This window comes from Dioscorea cayenensis, chromosome 8, assembly GCF_009730915.1.
Source record: "Dioscorea cayenensis subsp. rotundata cultivar TDr96_F1 chromosome 8, TDr96_F1_v2_PseudoChromosome.rev07_lg8_w22 25.fasta, whole genome shotgun sequence".
NCBI classification, from domain to species: Eukaryota; Viridiplantae; Streptophyta; class Magnoliopsida; order Dioscoreales; family Dioscoreaceae; genus Dioscorea; species Dioscorea cayenensis.
The window spans coordinates 3,913,935-3,935,130 of record NC_052478.1 but is presented as its reverse complement, the minus strand read 5'-3'; the positions used below and the strand labels follow the sequence as shown (position 1 = coordinate 3,935,130).

Here is a 21,196-nt window from a genome sequence, read left to right as displayed (position 1 = left end):
TGTAAAAAATTTTATGAAATGATAAGGGATTTAGTGTAAAATTGTTTTTAATTAAAAAAAAACTAGTAGGACCCATCCCAGTTTTAAAAATATAAATTTTAATATTAAAAAACTAGTGGGACTTGCCGATTTAAAAATAAAATAAAATTTTAATATTAAAAAACCAGTGGAACCCACAACTATTAAAAAAATTTAAAATTTAATATTAAAAAAAATAAAAATGCCTAGTTTGGTAAATAATTCTAAAAATGGCTATTCTAGTAATTAATTAAAAAAAGCAATATTTATATATTAAAAAAAAGCCGAATTAAGTCTTCTCAACATTTAATACATGTAACATATTAGTAGAGGGTTCAAACCACTCCTTACTTATATTACATAAGAATCTATCTTTGGCTAATTGGTGCACTGCTTTATTTGTTGTTCTTCAAATGAAACTTAGCTTGGTATTTGTAAATGATTGAAGAAGCATAGAGCAATCTTGCTCTAAAATAACTTTCAGTGAACTTTGAGATGCCCTTGTGGACTAATGTCCAATACTAACTCATGTGAATTTGTTTCAATATCAATATTGTCCTATCCATTTCTTTGCAACTGCTGAATAGTTTCCCTGAGGGCTAAGGTTTCAGCTAACGTTAAGTATGTTGTAAATGGAATGGGACCTTGTGTCGCAACTCTAAAAAATCCATTACTGTCTCGTAGCATAGCATCAAAGAAAGCTAACTGTTAAGAGTTATTAATTGTTGCATCTACATTACATTTTCATATGGCTAGGTGGTGTTTTACACCATAATTGTTGTATGTTACTTGAAGGTGTTGCTGAATCTGAATTTTGTAGAACTTGGTATTGCACAAGGAACTCCTTACTCCTTAGCATGGTGAGTTATATTAACTGGAGTTGAGCGCATGCTTCTCGAGAGAGAATTGTTGCGGTTATTCCATGGACTCCAGCAAAGCATTGCCACTTGTTCTCTTTGCATGTGTGATGAGTGAGATATTAGCTGACTTCACCATTCCAATGTGTCCGTGGCTTCTTGTAGATATCTAGCAAGGTTCACTGCATGCCAAGTTTTTGTGGAGAAATTGCACCCAATCAAGATATATAGTGTTGTCTCTTCATTCATATTGCACACTGGGCAATGAATTTCATTGATGATATGACGATGAAATAGCTTGGATCTAGTAGGTAGTATGTTCCGAAGAGCCTTTTAAAGAATGTTTTGATAGCATCTCTTGCATTTTTAATCAAAAGTAGTATTTTGGTGGATATATATATATATATATAACAAAGGGCGTGTAACCCATAGGTATTTAGCCCCATCATGAAAATCAAACAGTTCATAACCCAAATTTTTCATCTTCAGGACATGTGGGCTAGATTATCAATTCTCAGCCCGTACACAAATACATTAACTTTTCCACATTTTGTAATTTAAAAAAAAAAAAACAAATAAACAAACAGCTTGCACATTCCCACTTGTTACTAGAAAACAAAATCAGGTCATTAATCAGAAGCTACCATCAAGATGTGCGAAACAGCAGTGCTTTAATAAAATAAAATATGAACATCTAATTTAACATTCCTTCGGTGGTTTTCTTGTGATGAAATCCTGGAGAAATATTTGGGTAAAAGAAACTATCACTTTGTCTTAACGACAAAGACCCAACAATATCACCAGTCTTCAATTCCTTTGTTTCATTCTGTCTTCTCCCTTGACATGTCCCTATCCCCTGTTTGCGTAAAAATACTTAGCAAAAAAAATACGTAAACCAAATGATTGCATATCCTCACCAACAACTCTTACAATGTAACAAACTGATGTCACTTCCCCAACCTACTACTTGTGCATATATATATAAAAGGCCAACATTTGTACTTGGATCATATCTCATCTCCCCAATATTCATCACTTTTTTGATCACCTACCGAGCTAGCAATAACACAGAGTAGTAATTATGGCTAATTGTTTCCCCTCAAGTTGTTCTCTTGTGAAGATTATGTTGATAAGCATTGTAGCATTTGTTTCAGTACTAATTCCAACTTCTGATGCTGCCGTGAAGAAGTATCAGTTTGACGTGAGTGAGATTGCATACATGCAACATTGCAGTTAGATCTTATATTATCAGATCAATTATCATGAATAATGATTTTGTGATTGTGTTTAATTGGTGGTTAATCTGATCAGGTGGTGGTGAAGAATGTTAGCAGGCTGTGCCATGCCAAACCAATTGTGACGGTGAACGGGATGTATCCTGGGCCAACGGTGTATGCAAGAGAAGGTGATAGAGTTATCATCACTGTCACCAACCATGCTCAGTATAACATGTCCATCCATTGGTACGTATATATACATCCTTAATTAAGCTTAGCATAATTAATTATTATCAGTTTGATGTATATGCACATCTATATAAATATACATACAAGAATGGATGGATATTAATTATTGCATGCAGGCATGGATTGAAGCAATTGAGGAATGGATGGGCAGATGGACCGGCTTACATCACCCAATGTCCGATTCAGAGTGGCAACAGCTACACATATGACTTTAACATCACAGGACAAAGAGGCACATTGTGGTGGCATGCTCACATCTTATGGCTCAGAGCCACTGTTCATGGAGCCGTTGTGATCATGCCTCAAGTAGGAGTCTCATATCCATTCCCACAGCCTCACTCAGAAGCAGAGCTAATGTTGGGTGAATGGTGGAATGCTGATGTTGAGACTATTGAGAATCAAGGCAACATTCTTGGTTTGCCTCCAAACATGTCTGACGCTCACACCATCAATGGCAAACCTGGCCCTCTCTTTCCATGCTCAGATAAACGTATAATAATAACTATATGATCTTAAATATTTAATTGATTAGCTTAATTATAACCAAACAATTAATATATATATATATAAAAATGATGATTGATTCACAGACACTTATGCACTGGAGGTGGAATGGGGAAAAACATACCTCCTCCGGATCATCAACGCTGCACTCAACGACGAGCTCTTCTTCGCCATCGCCGGCCACAGCATGACTGTGGTGGAGATCGACTCCGTCTACTGCAAACCATTCACCACAGAAGCACTCCTCATTGCACCAGGCCAGACGACGAATGTCCTAGTCCAAGCAAATCAATCACCGGGACGTTATTTCATGGCCACACGACCATTCATGGACGCCCCTGTGCCGGTGGACAACAAAACGGCGACGGCCATCCTCCAATACAAGGGAGTGCCAACTACTGTCCTTCCTCTTCTCCCCAAACTCCCTGCACCCAATGATACCACCTTTGCTGACAGCTACCTTGATAAGCTCCGCAGCCTTAACATAGCTCAGTTCCCGGCCAACGTGCCGCTCACCGTCGACCGCCACCTCTTCTACACAATCGGACTGGGTGCGAACCCTTGCACAACTTGTTTGAATGGCACCAGACTCACTGCCTCACTTAACAACATCACCTTCATGATGCCTAAGATCGGTTTGCTTCAAGCTCACTACTTCAATACCAAGGGTGTTTTCCGGCTGGATTTTCCTGACAAACCAGTGACACCGTTTAATTACACCGGTGCACCGTTGACGGCGAACCTCGGGACTTCGATGGGGACGAGGCTGAGCAAGGTGGCGTTTAACTCAACGGTGGAGTTGGTGCTGCAGGACACCAATCTTCTGACGGTGGAGTCTCATCCATTTCACTTGCATGGCTACAACTTCTTTGTTGTTGGGACTGGTATTGGCAACTTTGACCCGGTAAAAGATCCGGCCAAATATAACTTGATTGATCCGCCGGAGAGGAACACTGTCGGTGTGCCTACCGGAGGTTGGACTGCTATTAGATTCAGAGCTGATAATCCAGGTAAGTACTTGTTAATTATGTATGCATGGATGATTATAAGTTTAATTAATAATTAAAGTAATTAAAAAAAAACTTGATTAACTTTGATGATTGTAGGTGTTTGGTTCTTCCACTGCCATTTAGAACTACACACAACTTGGGGCTTGAAAATGGCATTTGTGGTGGAGAATGGAAATGGACCAGAGCAGTCTGTATTGCCTCCACCAAAGGATCTTCCTCTTTGTTAGACGACGCCTTACAAAACAGAGTTCAAAGTATGGCTTGCTGATTTTTTTCAAACCTGCAAAAGTTGCAGCATATTTGTGAATAATGACGATCCAAAATGTGGTGTATTTTTTATTTTCAATTTTTTAAATGAAATAATCTGAAAGGTTGATTGGTGGAACAAATATTTTCACTCACCAACTCCAGCAGCGCCTTAGCTTATTAGCACCAAATCTTTTACATGCAGGCAAAGATTAGTGATCAAATCCCCGGCACAAGATGAGGACCCTTGATATACTTAAAAAACCTTTGCACACTTATGACGCATGAATTATCCATGTTTATAAATATATATATATATATATATATATATTCACACTCTGCTAAAAGATTTAGATGAACCAGGAAACAACTAAACATCACATTCAAAAATCTTGTGGAGCTTTTTTTCCCTTTAAAAAAATATCAATAAGCCACTGATTTGTACCCAATCAAATGGAAAGCTTGAAAAAGAATTAAGTGAGTTGTTAGTGGATGATTTTTTTAAAAATTTATCATCATTGAATACATGTGTTATGAGTGTTTGAGGATAGTTTTTATGAAAGATATTTTTTTAACTTTAAATTAGAGTGTACTCTTATTAGAGCTTGTTTTGCACAAATCTAAACCAGTTTTTTTAGCTTTTGCTTGATGTTCTCAGCTTGCTTGTATATTATATCAATGACTCATTTGAGCTTAATAATGTGTTGTGGTTGTAATTTAAAACCTTAGACAAATATTAGTAAACAGAGGAAATATTGGGCATGCATCTTTTTCAAGACCCACTTGGTTAAGCTAGAGCTCAATATATGAGCTTTTTAAAGTCTTTAGGGCCACATTTGATAAGGCATTTATAGTTTTCATTTGAAACCCCTTACCTATGTTTTTGAGGGCATGGTACTGATTGTCATGCTTTATGTGGACATGCATGCATATGCAACACAGTTATATATATCTCAAATTATCAACTCATTAATTTATGGGTATTGGCTTTGATTATAAAATTCTTTGTTAATACTTAATAATTTTGTGTTGTGTTATTCTCGGATTTCATTGGTTTTATATCAGCTTTACTGCTACTTGATATGTTATATCCTGATTTTATATGTTACTGATGATTACATTGGTTCAAATGTGGGAACAAAAGCCAGATAATTAGTTAGTTTGTGAGAATATAAATAAAAATCAAGAATAGCTGGTTCTGATTATTAGTTGAGTTCTTTTAGTTAGTTCTAATTCTATACTATGATTTCCTTCTTTATATAAATAATACTTGTGATACATGTATATGTTTATATTTAGTTATTAGGTTTGTATTTATGGGGCTTCACCAAATAAGGATCCAATGTCGTATCTAATTCCTCAACTTAAAATGGTACTGTGGCATGGTATTTCCAGTTATAGTATCCTCTGTTGCTCCAATATTTCTTAAGATGCAATTTATTACATTTACTTTTTTCATCGGAGCAAAATCTGATTCTAATTGTTCATTTTTGTTTAATAAAACAGTGATTTATTCACTTTATTTAAAAAAAAAAAAATTGATCCCAATTGCAAGAAAAAAGGGGGGAGTTTGCCCTCTTCAAACTTCAAGGGATAATAGACAATGAATGATGAGAAACTATACTAGTTGCATATCATGGTGGAGGATGTAGCTTGGGCTATTTGTTCATAGCCAAGAATATTGGCAGAGAGAAATTAAACATTTCATTTGCTAATAATAGTTAGCTTTTATTGTAGTACAATGTTCTGATGCTCAAATATTGATACCATTTTTGCAAAGAAAATGAAGGGCAACAATGCAGTACATATGCATAGCTTTCAAGCTCTAACACAATTGAGTTCTGCCCCAGATAATTAATTAACTAAAGGTAGGACTATTAGTTTGCCTGTAATAGAGGATAATGGTTGAGAACCATCTTGTAAAAAGATAGTTGATACTCCATTCCTCTCCCTATTGAAAGGATGAGCGTGATTTTTTTATAATTTTCTAATGACAAAAAATTAAAAATAATGCTTGAGAGGCCATATCATCTGCATATAATAGATTAGGAGCTGAGGGAGATGAGGGGAGTGGCAAGGAGATTCAGGGAGTCTATTGCTTTTTGTGATTTCATTCCGAATCTTTATTTCTTTGTCTTTGATCATAATTAAAAAAATTGTTTTTTTCATGATCACTTGTGAGAGCTAAATCAATTTTTATTATGGAGTTATCGTCTTTAATATGTTATTTTGAGCACATGTAGATATAGAAGGTTGCCATTATCCAGCGTATTAACCCACTTCACATAGTTAATTTTTTATGAGTAATACACCAACAACACCATTATATTTGACTGTACCTTTTTGGCAACCCCTTTATATTTACCTCTTTGACAACCTTCTTATGTGGCGAAGCTTGTTATCTTTATTTATTACTTATTAAAATGATAATTTTGAGTCTAATCCTCTTCCGGATATTAGTTGAGGTGATTGTGCCTTAAAAAAAAAAAATCTTAATCTCCATTAAATCAAAGTTTTGTAATCGGGTTATTAATGTTCAAACATATTTAATATATATATTAAGAATATATATATATTAAGAATATTGATAAATTGCCAAGATCGATATAGCTTAGCATGATAGTCTCATATTGGAGATTGAAATGTCAAATCTCAACTCCCAAATAGTCAATAATATGATTTTATAAATAAAAATAATAAATAATAAATAAATTACATCAACAAGTTATAGATATTAACCTTAAACCTTTAATTTGATAAACAAATCAAATTTCACAACACTTGCTTGGTGTAAGTGGCAAGATACCATGTAGTGCATAAGCAAACATAGGTCGAAACTCCACGCTCATGATTGTAGTAATGCTGTCCATTGGGTCCCTAATACTGTAGAACATTTTTTATTTACTATTCATTATATCTTGGTGTGGGTTCTTTATGAGAGAAATCGTATTCTCTATCCTCTAAAAGTTTAGTATGATCGAAAAAAATTCTACTAGTGTAGGGGTTATAGTCGTGATATATCGTTTTATTTATTTTTTTTTGACAAGAGGAACAGATAGCTCGAAGGCTTTGCTAAACAATCAGGGGTGTGCACAAGTCTCAGTGGAGAAAGTGGGGGGAGTCCAGTCACACATAAAGGGCGATGGGACCACCGCAGCATAACCACTGCTCACATCTCCCAAAAAATGCGCTCTCGACCGAGAATCGAACTCTCGCCACTCGGTGAAAAGCTCTATCGGCGACCCGTATATCATTTTAAGTTTATGTGACAGTCTTTCATTGTTCACGTGTTAACACGTCTCACATAGTAAATCTTTAAAGAATCGTTAAGTTAGTGTAATCTGTGTACTTCTATACATATTTGTTTTTTTACTGTGCTTGTCACCATTGTCAAAAATAAACAAATAAATAATCAAATACCAATTCCTCTATTAATTACAAATGCGGTTTTAAAACCTCCAAAATCCAAACAGATTTTATTTTATGATTTTTCCAATTTTCTTTAAATAATGAGTTAGTAAGGAAACAAACATTTTTCCTTCTATATCAATCCACCTTTCAAATGATTTCGTCACTAACAAAAGATAAAAGTAACGATACAATACACTTCTTTTCAATCATCATATAAAGACAACAACCAAAGTCTGGATTAAAGATCCTTTGGGTCGTCATTATTCACAAACATACTGCAACTTTTGCATGTTGAAAAAAAATCAGCAAGCCATACTTTGAACTCTGTTTTGTAGAGTGTCCTAACAAAGAGGAAGATCCTTTGGTGGAGGCAACACAGATTGCTCTGGTCCATTTCCATTCTCTACCACAAATGCCATTTTCAATCCCCAAGTTGTGTGCAGTTCCAAATGACAGTGTAAGAACCAAACACCTACAAATCATGCATGTTAATCATGTTTTTTTTTTAATTACTCTAATAATTAATTAAACTTATAATCATCCCATGCATACATAATTAACAAGTACTTACCTGGATTATCAGCTCTGAATCTAATAGCAGTCCAACCTCCGGTAGGCACACCAACAGTGTTCCTCTCCGGCGGATCAACCAAGTTATATGTGGCCGGATCTTTAGCCGGGTCAAAGTTGCCAATACCAGTCCCAACAACAAAGAAGTTATAGCCATGCAAGTGAAATGGATGAGACTCCACCGTCAGAAGATTGGTGTCCTGCAGCACCAACTCCACCGTTGAGTTAAACGCCACCTTGCTCAGCCTCGTCCCCATCGAAGTCCCGAGGTTCGCCGTCAACGGTGCACCGGTGTAATTAAACGGTGTAACTGGTTTGTCAGGAAAATCCAGCCGGAAAACACCCTTGGTATTGAAATAGTGAGCTTGAAGCAAACCGATCTTAGGCATCATGAAGGTGATGTTGTTAAGTGAGGCAGTGAATCTGGTGCCATTCAAACAAGTCGCGCAAGGGTTCGCACCCAGTCCGATTACGTAGAAGAGGTGGCTGTCGACGGTGAGCGGCACGTTGGCCGGGAACTGAGCTGTGTTGAGGCTGCGGAGCTTATCAAGGTAGCTGTCAGCAAAGGTGGTATCATTGGGTGCAGGGAGTTTAGGGAGAAGAGGAAGGACAGTAGTTGGCACTCCCTTGTATTGGAGGATGGCCGTGGCCGTTTTGTTGTCCACCAGCACAGGGGCGTCCATGAATGGTCGTGTGGCCATGAAATAACGTCCCGGTGATTGATTTGCTTGGACTAGAACGTTCGTCGTCTGGCCTGGTGTGATGAGGAGTGCTTCTGTGGTGAATGGTTTGCAGTAGACGGCGTCGATCTCCACCACAGTCATGCTGTGGCCGGCGATGGCGAAGAAGAGCTCGTCGTTGAGTGCAGCGTTGATGATCCGGAGGAGGTATGTTTTTCCCCATTCCACCTCCAGTGCATAAGTGTCTGTGAATCAATCATCATTTTTATATATATTAATTGTTTGGTTATAATTAAGCTAATCAATTAAATATTTAAGATCATATAGTTATTATTATACGTTTATCTGAGCATGGAAAGAGAGGGCCGGGTTTGCCATTGATGGTGTGAGCGTCAGACATGTTTGGAGGCAAACCAAGAATGTTGCCTTGATTCTCAATAGTCTCAACATCAGCATTCCACCATTCACCCAACATTAGCTCTGCTTCTGAGTGAGGCTGTGGGAATGGATATGGGACTCCAACTTGAGGCATGATCACAATGGCTCCATGAACAGTGGCTCTGAGCCATAAGATGTGAGCATGCCACCACAATGTGCCTCTTTGTCCTGTGATGTTGAAGTCATATGTGTAGCTGTTGCCACTCTGAATCGGACATTGGGTGATGTAAGCCGGTCCATCTGCCCATCCATTCCTCACTTGCTTCAATCCATGCCTGCATGCAATAATTAATATCCATCCATTCATGTTTAATTGTTTGTATTTATATATATAGATGTGCATATACATCAAACTGATAATAATTAATTATGCTAAGCTTAATTAAGGAGGTATATATACGTACCAATGGATGGACATGTTATACTGAGCATGGTTGGTGACAGTGATGATAACTCTATCACCTTCTCTTGCATACACCGTTGGCCCAGGATACATCCCTGTTCACCGTCACAATTGGTTTGGCATGGCACAGCCTGCTAACATTCTTCACCACCACCTGATCAGATTAACCACCAATTAAACACAATCACAAAATCATTATTCATGATAATTGATCTGACTCAATATAAGATCTAAATGCAATATTGCATGTATGCAATCTCACTCACGTCAAACTGATACTTCTTCACAGCAGCTTCAGAAGTTGGAATTAGTACTGAAACAAATGCAACAATGCTTATCAACATAATCTTCACAAGAGAACATTGTGAGGGGAAAGAAGTAGCCATAATTATTGCTGTTGGGTTTGATGGAGATCAGGTAAGTGTGAATATAGAACTTAAAGATTAGAATATGGCATAATTCATGCATGTTTGTTGGCCTCTTATATATGTGCACATGTAGTAGGTTAGGAAGTGACATCTGATCAGTCTGTAAAAAAATATTACAGAGCTGGTGTAGGTGTAGCACTTATCTACTTCATTTTCTTCTTTTTCTTTGGTATGTATTTTTGGAGCACCAAGAGATGGAGACATCTCAAGGGAAAATAAACAAAAATTAAAAATCCGTAGAGAGATTTGTGGTATTGTTAGGTCTTTGTCTTCAAGACAAAGTAATAGTTCCTTTCATCCAAATTTTTCTCCATAATTTCTTCACAAGAAAACTAACAAAGTAATGTTAAATTAGAGGTTCTACCATGTTTTACACATCTGTTTTGTAGCTTCTGACTGATGACCTAACTTTGTTTTGTAAGGATTGGGAATGTTAGTTGTGAATGTTGTGAAACATATGATGAGAATGTACTTAAATTAATTCCTAATTGGAAGTGTTTTTAAGAGCATTAAGAGCACCAGAATTGGTAGCTGGTATGTCTCCACTCCTTGATACTTCTTTTGGATAATTTAATATGATTCTGTATCTTCATTCAAGGCGTGGGATTTTAAGGTAAGCTATCAACTTGCAGGTGGCTGAGATATCTTTATCCTTGATAACTAAGGAATCAATTAATTAGAGGTACTTAATCCTTTTCACTAGTAAATTTAATCTAGAGTGTGCCATAATCTTGCTATAAATTAAGGTTGATTTCAGTTGGCCTTGACTTTCTTAACTTTCTAATTATTATATATATGTTTGATAATTTCACATAGATACGGCACTTTGGTTTAAGATTAACTATAATGGCGTGATAGAGTTGTTAATTCAATTTTAAAGTAGCATCAACTGATGATGATGAAGCTTTTGAATGGTGGCAGGAGGTTCTCAAGCATTCATTAGAAATCTTTGATATGAGTGAGTATAACAATTTTAAAGCGTTTAACTAAAAGAATGAGAGACCAAAAGTAAAGAATGAGAGACCAAAAGTACATGTACATCCATATTCAAAGTGAATCAATGTGAGACTATTAGTTTAATTATATACTAATTGAGGTATGCTATATTATATAGAACTGGTTCAGTCTAAAAGATATATTTTTCATTAAAATGGATAAAACCATGAATTAATACATAGCAAGGAGTAAGTAATGTTCAAACAAATAATTCTAAATGAGTTAAGGATCACACAAGCAGATATCATTACTCATTAGAAATTGAAAAAGTAGAATTACAGAAAACTCTCAGGACATTATTGGGTACTATTGTGACAAATAATAAAATCTCAATGTTTATTCTCAACCTTGCCAAACTAATATTTCTCACTGCACAAAGATCATATAAAATGGTGTATCATAAGCCTACAATGATCAATACACCAATCTATATCGTGAACCAGCATACACCTTTTGATCACTACCTGTGACACCGAAAATAGCATAAATTTTTCTGTACAGTATTCAGCTCCGGTCTACATGTATCCTGTATATGTATTGGATGATTGAAAAGGCATGCCGGAGCCATACGGATGTGTACCAACTGCGGAATATGGATTAGCAGCAAACGGATTTAGAGGGGCTTGGTGTGGTTGCTGACCCATCATCATCATTTGCTGCTGCAGCATGAAAGCTTGTTGTTGCTGAGCCATTGCAGCCATCTGGACGGAATGAGGCGCTGCAATTGCATTTGATGCGTAGAATGGGTCATGAGCCATTGGTTGCATCATTGGACTTGCCATTGGCCCTACCTCCCATGGGTTGTAGCTTACGTTTTGGTTCGCTCGCCGGTTTGCATCATCATATAGGCTGTCTAGTGTGAGTTTATCCAGCCTCCGGCCTGACATCAAGTCGAATATAAGAACGGTAAGTTTAAAGGAAAGAACAATGGCAGGTGGATAATATCGCTGATCATGTTACCAGTTTGCTTGATGCTACAGCAGTTTCATTAGAGCTTGGGGCTGTAACGAGTGCCAATTCCCACCCTGTGGTTCCAGTGTTCTCAGTAGCCAGACCACTTGAAGAGGTGGTAGTTGATAAATTATCTGGAAAAAATAAACTAGAATGTCAGGCAACTAACTCAAACATTCGGACTGTAAATAGAATCACATACTGAGTTATACCAATGGGAACAATGGCAAGAGCCAGAGCATTTTTTTGTTGTCCAAGTCAGATGAGTCAGGAATTGTGCTATCATTCAAATCCTGAGAAGAATTAACTCCAATATATCATTGGGAAAATGTATTAGCTTATCAAAGAAAAAAGATGTCAATCAGGTTGGAAACAATACCAGCAAATCTATTTGCTTAGGTGCAGGGACCTCTTCTTTGACTGGTTCAGGAGGTGGTGGAGGTGGAGGTGGAGTTGAAGGTGGTGGGGCAGCAGCCTCCTTGACTTCAGAAGCTGATTTATATTCAATTGCCAATACAACTTTCCCATCTGCTACCTGTTTACATGAAATTAAACTTACACCAATGTTACCCAGGATAAAAGTACAGTTGAATTCAAGTGTGTGGCATTGTGGTCATGTTGTTAGCTGCACATACAACCTAATTCATCATTTAAAGTATTAATTAATATTGTGTATGAATCTAATCCTAATAAGGAAAAATAAATTTTCCAGCCTTCTAAGTCCATAAAAATTTGACAATAAGGGGAAGTAATATGCAAAGTTTATTAACCAGTCTAGTGAACATAAACCTTGTTCACGTGCGCTTTGCGCATTCCATAATAAGCAAATAATGAATTTAATATGGTGGTTCTTTACAGGATATATCTCATGCATTCATCCTCCTCTTCACAGCATAAGATTATACATACACACAGATCCAAAGTTGAAAAATATTTCTGAATGGGAAATTTTAAAATTGATTTATCGGATGAAGTAGTAAAGGCAACCACAAACCTTATCTTTGTGAACTGAAGCTCGTGGAGCATCCCTAATATAATCTTCCATAGCTGTGAGAAATGATGCAGGGGGCTGCAATTTAAAAAGAAAAAGAGAAAACAAAAAGGAAATGAAAAGAAAAGGAAAAAAGAAAACACACACAGAGATTGGTGAATAAGCAACCATACAGCGAGTAACTAACCAAGATATCTGAAAAATATCAAAGGACCTAGTTTAGTAGAAAGAAAACCTGCTCAATCTTTACGAATTTTTCTCCACGCCCAATATCAAAGGTTTTACATACTTCATAAAATTCTGACAATAACTCTGCCTGTAAACAAACATGACAATTATATTAAAGATAATTATTTGTCCCATATCAGTTAATACTTGCTGATATATGGAAGTCTACGTCTAACATTGGTTATTTTAGTAATTATAGATATGAATAGGTAAGTCCCTTATGTTATAAGCTAAAAGAAGTGTTTAGTTGGAGATTAGACTTGAGAGGTTAAGGTTTGGAATTTGCCCTCATTGTTTTGGAGGAAAAAAACCTTTCATATAAAATTGACCAAATTTTGATTTGATATATAATAATATATTTTAAGATTATAATTTACTTTTATTAATATCTAATAATTAATTTAATTAAATAATTAAATCTTATAAAAAAGTGGCGGGTTACCTGCTGGCCTGCTGTCCTATATATATCAAGTGCTTTAAGAGCATCTTGGCGTTGCATTTCAAAGAACTGGCACAATAACAGACAACCATCAGAAATTGAAATCCAAAAGTAATTAAGTTCTGAATAATAAATGTCTTAGATTGTCATACCTTGTCAACCATATTAACAGTGCCATCATTAATGGCATTATAAATCTTAATGCTCTCCCTAGCAACCTTGCAAACAAAAACCAAACATAACATAGAAAAGCGAGACTTTTTGAACAAATTACTTCAGCACTACAAAACATTTAATAATAAAAAAGATGAGCAGCATCTCCTCACCATTGAAAGTGGCAACTGAATCACAATGTTATAACCAGCAGCTCCTTGTGGCTGCATAACATTTGAAATTAGACTATATATGGAGAACAAAAGCAAAACAGTTGAAATCAATTAATTCTTAAAGCCATTTACCATAGGAAGTGACTTACTTGGCAACCAAGCAAACGATAAAAGAGTTGTTGTAGAGCTTGCAGGTGTTCTAGCAACTCAGGAGTATCAAGATCACGGGTTCTCTGTAGAAAATTTTCCATTTTCTCAGTAATGATTTCCCTCTGTTCACTACACACTAGATAATCAAGCTAGGAAAAAAAATAATTCTGTGATCTGCTATGTCCGAAATGGCTGAACTCTGTATTGAAAAATCTAAGAAATAATTCACAAATTATAGCCATTTGGCACAAAAACAACCAAGGTGAGCATACAAGCTTATATTCAAAACCATCTCCCAACTACAGAAGGCAACAATCATGTGTCATGATTATTGAACTACTGATCATATGCTGCACAAACATCAACTTTAAAAAAATCATGAAACTGCAAAAAAACTAAATGATGTTATAAAGTAAAAATTCAGCCTCCTTCTAAAGATATTTCTGCATTTCGACAAGAAATATATATTCTAATTCTAATGAGCCCACTTCATGCGAGGAACAGAGACTGAAATATGCAGTTTATAAACAACTATCTATCCACAAATCAGCCTCTTATGCAAGCATTAAATACTATTCTGCAACAAATTGTCTTCAAGTTCAAGATAAATAAAAAGTTATACTTCTACGTATCTCGCCAACAAAATGAAGTGTGATACCTAAACCAGATAATTCTACAAAGAAGAATTCACTGTTGCCCATTCATCAAGTGTAAGTTGCAAGCGAAACAAGCATAAGAATATGGAAACATTAGGACAAAAAGAAATGAATAAGTACTAGAAGGAATTTGATACATACTGGAGGATCTGTCTCTACATCATACTTAAGAGTACGAAAGCATTCAAGTCTCTCCTCTAAAAACAAGGCATAACTCCGGACCCATGCAGAGTAGTCCCATGCTGAACAAAAGAAAAACATCAAAACTCCATATTTCTGAAACTTTTCTTTTGCAAGTCAATGAAGTCCAGTAAGATAAATCAATACCATTTGGACTTGAGTCATCTCTAAAATGAGACAAATTGAGCATATGGCCTCTACGTCTTCCATAGTTTAGTAGTTCTTCACGGAAAGTAGGGTCTACTTCTCTAAGAGCACGATGAATGACGATTAATGTCTTCCCAGTGCAACCTGAAGAACAAATAGTGGTACATCAGGTGATCTTGCATGGATCACAAAAAGGGACACTTAAACTTCGTAACTTTGGAAAAAGAAACACTTAGCTTCATACATTTATAGAACCAAAGGATATAAAGCATGAGCACGAAAGCAAGTTATAACTCTAACTTATGTTGTGTTACATGGATCTAAATCCTGAAGTTCTGACGTTGAAAAATTTAGCTTCAGCTATTATTAATTATACATGGAAAATTGTGTGGGGTCACAACATGCCAACAAGAACAAGCTTTTAATATTTACAACACTACTTGTCAATAACTCTTCCACATTTGTCTTTTCCGACATTCATTGTTTTTGGCATTGAGTCTACAAACTAAACCTTACCAATCAAAATCAGATGGAAGAATCCACTTTGCTTCAGGGATCAATTACTTATCAGCTAAGAAAATAAATGAGGCTACTATAAGAAGAGTGCATAAGTATTGATTCTATGAAACCAGTTCAGACAGAGAAATGGACAACACTGTAGAGGCATGCTGTTGGTTTGTTAATATGGAATCACTTGTAGCAATTCCAAGAACAGCAGTGACCAGAAATTCAGAAACATCCTCACAGACGAAAGTAATCATATGATCTAGAATGTTTTTAAATGTAAAGACAACAAAAACTTTCAAACAAACTATTGCAGAAAGTTTTAGGTACAAGAACAAATGATATGCTGATTATATACCGCCCAATTGTGTGTCTTTGATAGACGCCTGGCAAGAGCATGAATGCAGTATGCAACATCAGCCCTAGGCCTTGTGGCAGAAATAGCAAGGAAAATGGCTGTGGAAAGGAAGAGTCAGTATCAGATTCCAATAATAAAATAGTAAAACAACTATGCTACAAATAAAATTAAATTTTTTTAAAAATAACATAATACATGAAGCCTTGCAAGTGCTGCTTTACTCGTGGCATATGTCAACAACATTTGTCAAGGAAAAAGTGTCACCTAAATTCATGTATATGAATCTCATTATCTGATGACTATAAATTTAACACAGATCAACCGCTTCTAAGATACTCCTAGAACCCATGTCCATTCCATAATATATATATATGGAGATAACATTTTGGTTTAACATACAGGAAACAGAACATCTACCTACATAAGAAAATATTCATCTTGAAGTTTCTCTTCTGAGAGAAATATAAAGAAAGAATTGAGAGACCACCACTGACCTGTTAGGTGCTTTTCCTTGGCTGGTCGCTCAACATGGTTTGTAGCCCTAACTATAGCAATGTCCAACTCCTAACAACAACAAACACTTCATAATAAGCAGCACAAAAGCACCAAAAAAAAAAACTCATGCTCACAAGAGCAACAAGAACGCAAATTTACCAGAAAAAAGAAATCTCCCAACCTTGTAATCGCTGTTCACTTTGGCCAAGCCGACCGTGGTGGAGTCCTTGATAGCACCAAGATACTTCCTCAAGCTCGGCTGCGAGCCCCCTCCCGACATCCTCCGAATCCTACACAAAACAATCCATCCATTCCCAAATCAATGTAAACAAAATCAAAACTTTCCCACATATAGAACAAAATTTTCAAAGAATCAAGATCAAAAGAAGATCCACAACTTATTTTAGCAAGGAAATCCAAAACAGGAATCAAACCAATCAAGAAATCACAGCACCACGCATGAATTCAGCCAGAAAACAAGCAAAAACTCACCAAGAATTAGACGAAGAATGAGAGAAGAGGAAGAGAGAAGACGAAGGAGGATGATAGAGTCTTCGAAGGCGGGCGTTGTTGGGCGGGTGGTCGTCGACTTTTCTAAGCTCGCACGTTGAACGGGCTCCGTTCCGGTGTACCCTCGGCGCGCGATTAGACCAACTGTTATTTTTACACAACACTCCCTGAAAATTTTATAAATTAATTATTATATATATTTATATATATATTGGTTTTTGAAGTTTCTTATGTAGGTTCCTCAATACTTTCTCATTTAAGTTGAGCATATGCTTGAGAATATTTAAAAAAATAAAAATATATAAAAATATTTTTATATAAACTATTATTTAAAAAAAAGTTGTGCATTCCTGGAAATTGTTTTATACTTCCCATTTACTTTTTATGAAATCAAAGAAAATTCAAATAATTTAAGATATTGAGATTTTTATAGATTTGAAGGATTATTTGGTGTGATTTTTTTTTTATGTTAAAATTGATTTTGTTATTATTTATTTGTGATTATAATTATAATAATGAGAAGTAAAAGAGGAGGAGGTCGTTAGGCATAACTAGATGTTATCAATGACAGCTCAGTCAGCAATCTTCCCGCCTTATTTTTACTTCAACTGGAGGATGAGAAAACCACCCTTTTATTTAAATAATAATAATTATTATTACAATGTTTTGAACAAAAGCCAGGGCACTTCTCTTGTTTCTCCAGACTATTATGTCAAAAATTTCCTTGGTTTTGTCATTGTTACCAGTTTCTAATGCTTTTTGAAAATTTGCAAAAATAATAAATGAATTGATAATTATAATAGATACAATTCAAAATTAATTAATGATAGGCTTTCATTAAAAAAAAAAAGTGAAAATTGATGTATTTGGAGGAAGTGAAATATGTTCAAAAATGGACGTCCTTGGATGTTAACCCATTATAAAAATTTTAAGTATTTCATTCATATCCTTCATCTCTCTATCCATCAAAGAAACATTAAATAATATTATACATTATAAACCATGGTTAAAGGGCAATTATAAACCATGGTTAAAGGGCAACATAAATGCCATGCTTGTCAAATACAACAAGAAAAATTTATAATTAATTAAATGAGGATCTTTTTGCAAAATTATAAAACATAAGCTAAGATTAAAGTAGAACACCGACACTGACTAATAATTCTTTTGTTGGTCTTTCTTTTATTTATTTTTTTATTTATTATAAAAAAAAAATTCAGGTATAGAACGGTGGAACACTATAACGCGTCTAGAACATTAGACCATGATATAATTGGCATGAATGATTTGATATTAATTTATTATTTTATTTTTAGTCAATAGCTTTTACACAACTTTTGCTTGACTTCAAACTATTAGATAACAAAAACAGCCAAGTCTAACTTAGTTTACAGCTATGTATTCATTATTAACACCTTGAATTTATCATATTTAAATCGTGTTTATTTTTTTTATTTATAATGACTTCTAAAAAAAATATTAAAATCATAATATATATATATATATACATTTTATATAATTTTGAAAATTATAAAAAAATATAAATTAGTCTTTTGTTTCCTGAATTTATTATCTACATTTCCCTTGACCTCCCAAAATTATTAGATTTCTAATGAATAAATACATATCTCCCAGATAATTTTACTAGCTCATCATACTTGTCATGGGATAGATGGAAAGAAGGATATAAAATACATCTCCAAATAAATAAATTATACCAAAGAATAAGAATTTAACTCCAAACAAAAGAATACAGATCTTATTCCAAAATAAATTAATGCCCTCAATGTTAGTAATAGCTTCTAACATAATAAAAGCACATAAGACTGGAAAAAGACTACTTCAACATAAATCCCAACCCATTCTTATGTAAAACTATTTGTCATAACTTGTGATTTAATTCTTCTGCTCATCAATTTTACACTGATGAACAGAACTGATTGGAGACAAGCAAAATGGATATATTATTCTAAGTCAAAACTTACATCCACCAAAAAAATCAAAACAGTTGATCAAATGCTTGATTTTTACAGGCTACACAAGTTTGAGTTTGCCTCTAAGAGTTTATCAAAAGAAGCACATAACCTGCTTAGATGCCATCTCCTGAATCATTACATGCACCAAATTTGAGATGTATTTGTCATCACATCTTTAACCTAGTAAGCTGCATTAAACACACACTAAAACATACTCGACCATCTATGGCTGGCAGCGTTGTCCATTTACTTGAACCTGGAAATTTTGGAGGGAAAAACAAGTGAACCAATCAAGCAACAGCTTCAGCTAACCTGGAACAATTTGGCAACCAAACAGATTTCAAGCTTGCTAGGCATACGATGATGATATCCTCGGCCTTGACAGCATCAATCTAGCAGCACATCCTGCATCGAGGCCCTGACTACCAAATTAGTCACCAAAATGTACTACCCAGGAGTGTGCCATTGCATGGATAACTGGCAAAATCTTGCCATTCATCATCGACATTCCCTCAGTACCGTTAAACTCAGTCACCAAGCATCAAAAGATTAACTCAAACGCAGTGATAATTTCTTGTAATTGAAATGAGAAGCCTCCTATCGAAAATTTTAAAATGCCATCAGGAGGGATAACAATGGTTTTGCCTCATAGTCATGTGAGCACTTTCACAACGTCAAAGCCATGCGCATTCTCCCAACATCATCCTGGCATATCTCCAATAGCACATGAATGATAGAGTGAAATACTTTCAAAACAAAAAATAAATAAATAAATAACACGAGGAAAGGTTTAGTAGCTTAATATAAGTAGACAAATAAAATTCAAATAAAGTGCTTCACCAGAAATGTGTTCTGTTGAATTTAAAGGCTTCAAGAGGGCAAATTGCCATCAGATAAAAGCAAATTTACTGCATTACCAAAGTAACTATTAATCAAAGTCTCTTGCATTTTCCCAACATCACTTGGCATGTTTCATAGTGTTCATGTTTGGTACTTTCCTTTCATGAGTTTGAAATTAATATGAATATCGCATTATGCAGATCTTTTGAAATTTGTCACCACACAACCTGATTCCTACATCATGAAAATTTACACCATTAAGGATCAAAAAAATGTGATAGAAGGTTTGCACCACAAGGTTGAAATGATCAGTTATACAAAGTCATATACCAAACACATCAAGTAAATACATCTATGTTTTTCTAGTCACTCTAGTACTTAGTATAACATAATGTAAAATAGCATAATTCTGTTTCAATCTAAGTTGATGGTAAAAAGACAAGCTCAGACCAGTTTACAATTAAGTAGCAATGATGGTCATGGTAAAACAAGTCACAAGCAGCGATCTTTATTTAATTCACGGAATAAAAATCACAAAAACCAAAGTGCTGATTACAAAACAATTGCATTTCATGATAACAAATTCATACCAAAAATTAGCAATAAAAAAGTGTCAAGTAAGAACAAACATCTTAACTCACCTCCTTCAACACCTCAAATCCTTTTCGGATCCAAACCCTAGGAAAACTCGATTACCTGAACCTCCTTCAATCCACCATTATTCTCAGCCCTCAACCCCGCGCCACCTCCACCGATGTTTCATTCCTCTTCTCCTCGGTGAGAACCCGCAGTGAAGCAATCGCCGGCAGCGGCGGCGGCGCCACCGCGCATCTTCATCAACGGCGCCTCAACTTCACCCTACAAATATAAGAACAAAACAAAACACGGAAACAAAGTCCAGGTGTCAATATATCATTAGCTAATATCGCGACCCGAATCCGATAGTGTCAAACGGGTCGAAGCGATTCGTTCCATAAAATTTAAATCAATTATGGACCAGCCAAGCAACCCACGTAATCAATGTAAATAAATTTGCATTTAAAATTATTTTCCGTATTTGTCAATAAAATAATTGGTGAAATGTGTATAAATATATAAATGGATTAAAGGATGCAATTGAATCGACTCATTTTTTTTTAAGTCATGTTGTCTTGGTATGATGAGGCAATGCAACCTGTCTGTTGGGTTCTTTTGATTTATTTATAGCAATATTTTTGTTACTACTAATCATTAATGATGTTTACATTTAAAAAGTAATATATATATATATATATATATATCAATGCTCTAGCTTTAACAATGTGTAATTCAATTTTACATAGTATATATTTGTTAAAATAGCGATGTAAAACTATTAGTTAATCTATTAAAGATTCTAATAACGATTTGCCTTACACTTGGATACATTTAACATGATG

The 21,196-nt window shown here is 35.2% G+C and overlaps 2 protein-coding genes and 1 pseudogene across 2 annotated transcripts; 1 reads left to right on the top strand and 2 right to left on the bottom strand.

Annotated features, from left to right (window-relative positions):
* The first annotated feature begins 1,909 nt into the window (after positions 1-1,909).
* On the top strand, positions 1,910-4,232 carry LOC120266591 (laccase-11-like). Its single transcript, XM_039274232.1, has 5 exons — positions 1,910-2,076; positions 2,187-2,338; positions 2,458-2,831; positions 2,932-3,855; positions 3,952-4,232. Exons 1-5 carry the CDS (start codon positions 1,957-1,959, stop codon positions 4,080-4,082), a joined length of 1,701 nt encoding a protein of 566 aa, XP_039130166.1. The 5' UTR covers positions 1,910-1,956; the 3' UTR covers positions 4,083-4,232.
* Positions 4,233-7,623: 3,391 nt separating this feature from the next.
* On the bottom strand, positions 7,624-10,044 carry LOC120266392 (annotated as a pseudogene).
* A 1,205-nt stretch (positions 10,045-11,249) lies between these two features.
* Positions 11,250-17,101, bottom strand: LOC120267937 (putative clathrin assembly protein At5g35200). Its single transcript, XM_039275618.1, is given in 18 exon segments — positions 11,250-11,898; positions 11,901-11,907; positions 11,988-12,112; positions 12,191-12,227; positions 12,230-12,271; positions 12,358-12,513; positions 12,973-13,047; positions 13,205-13,285; positions 13,640-13,705; positions 13,789-13,854; positions 13,963-14,013; positions 14,112-14,195; positions 14,910-15,010; positions 15,096-15,232; positions 15,956-16,055; positions 16,452-16,521; positions 16,634-16,742; positions 16,945-17,101. Coding segments are annotated over 17 exon segments (1,653 nt in total). The 5' UTR covers positions 16,733-16,742; positions 16,945-17,101; the 3' UTR covers positions 11,250-11,542.
* Positions 17,102-21,196: the final 4,095 nt, after the last annotated feature.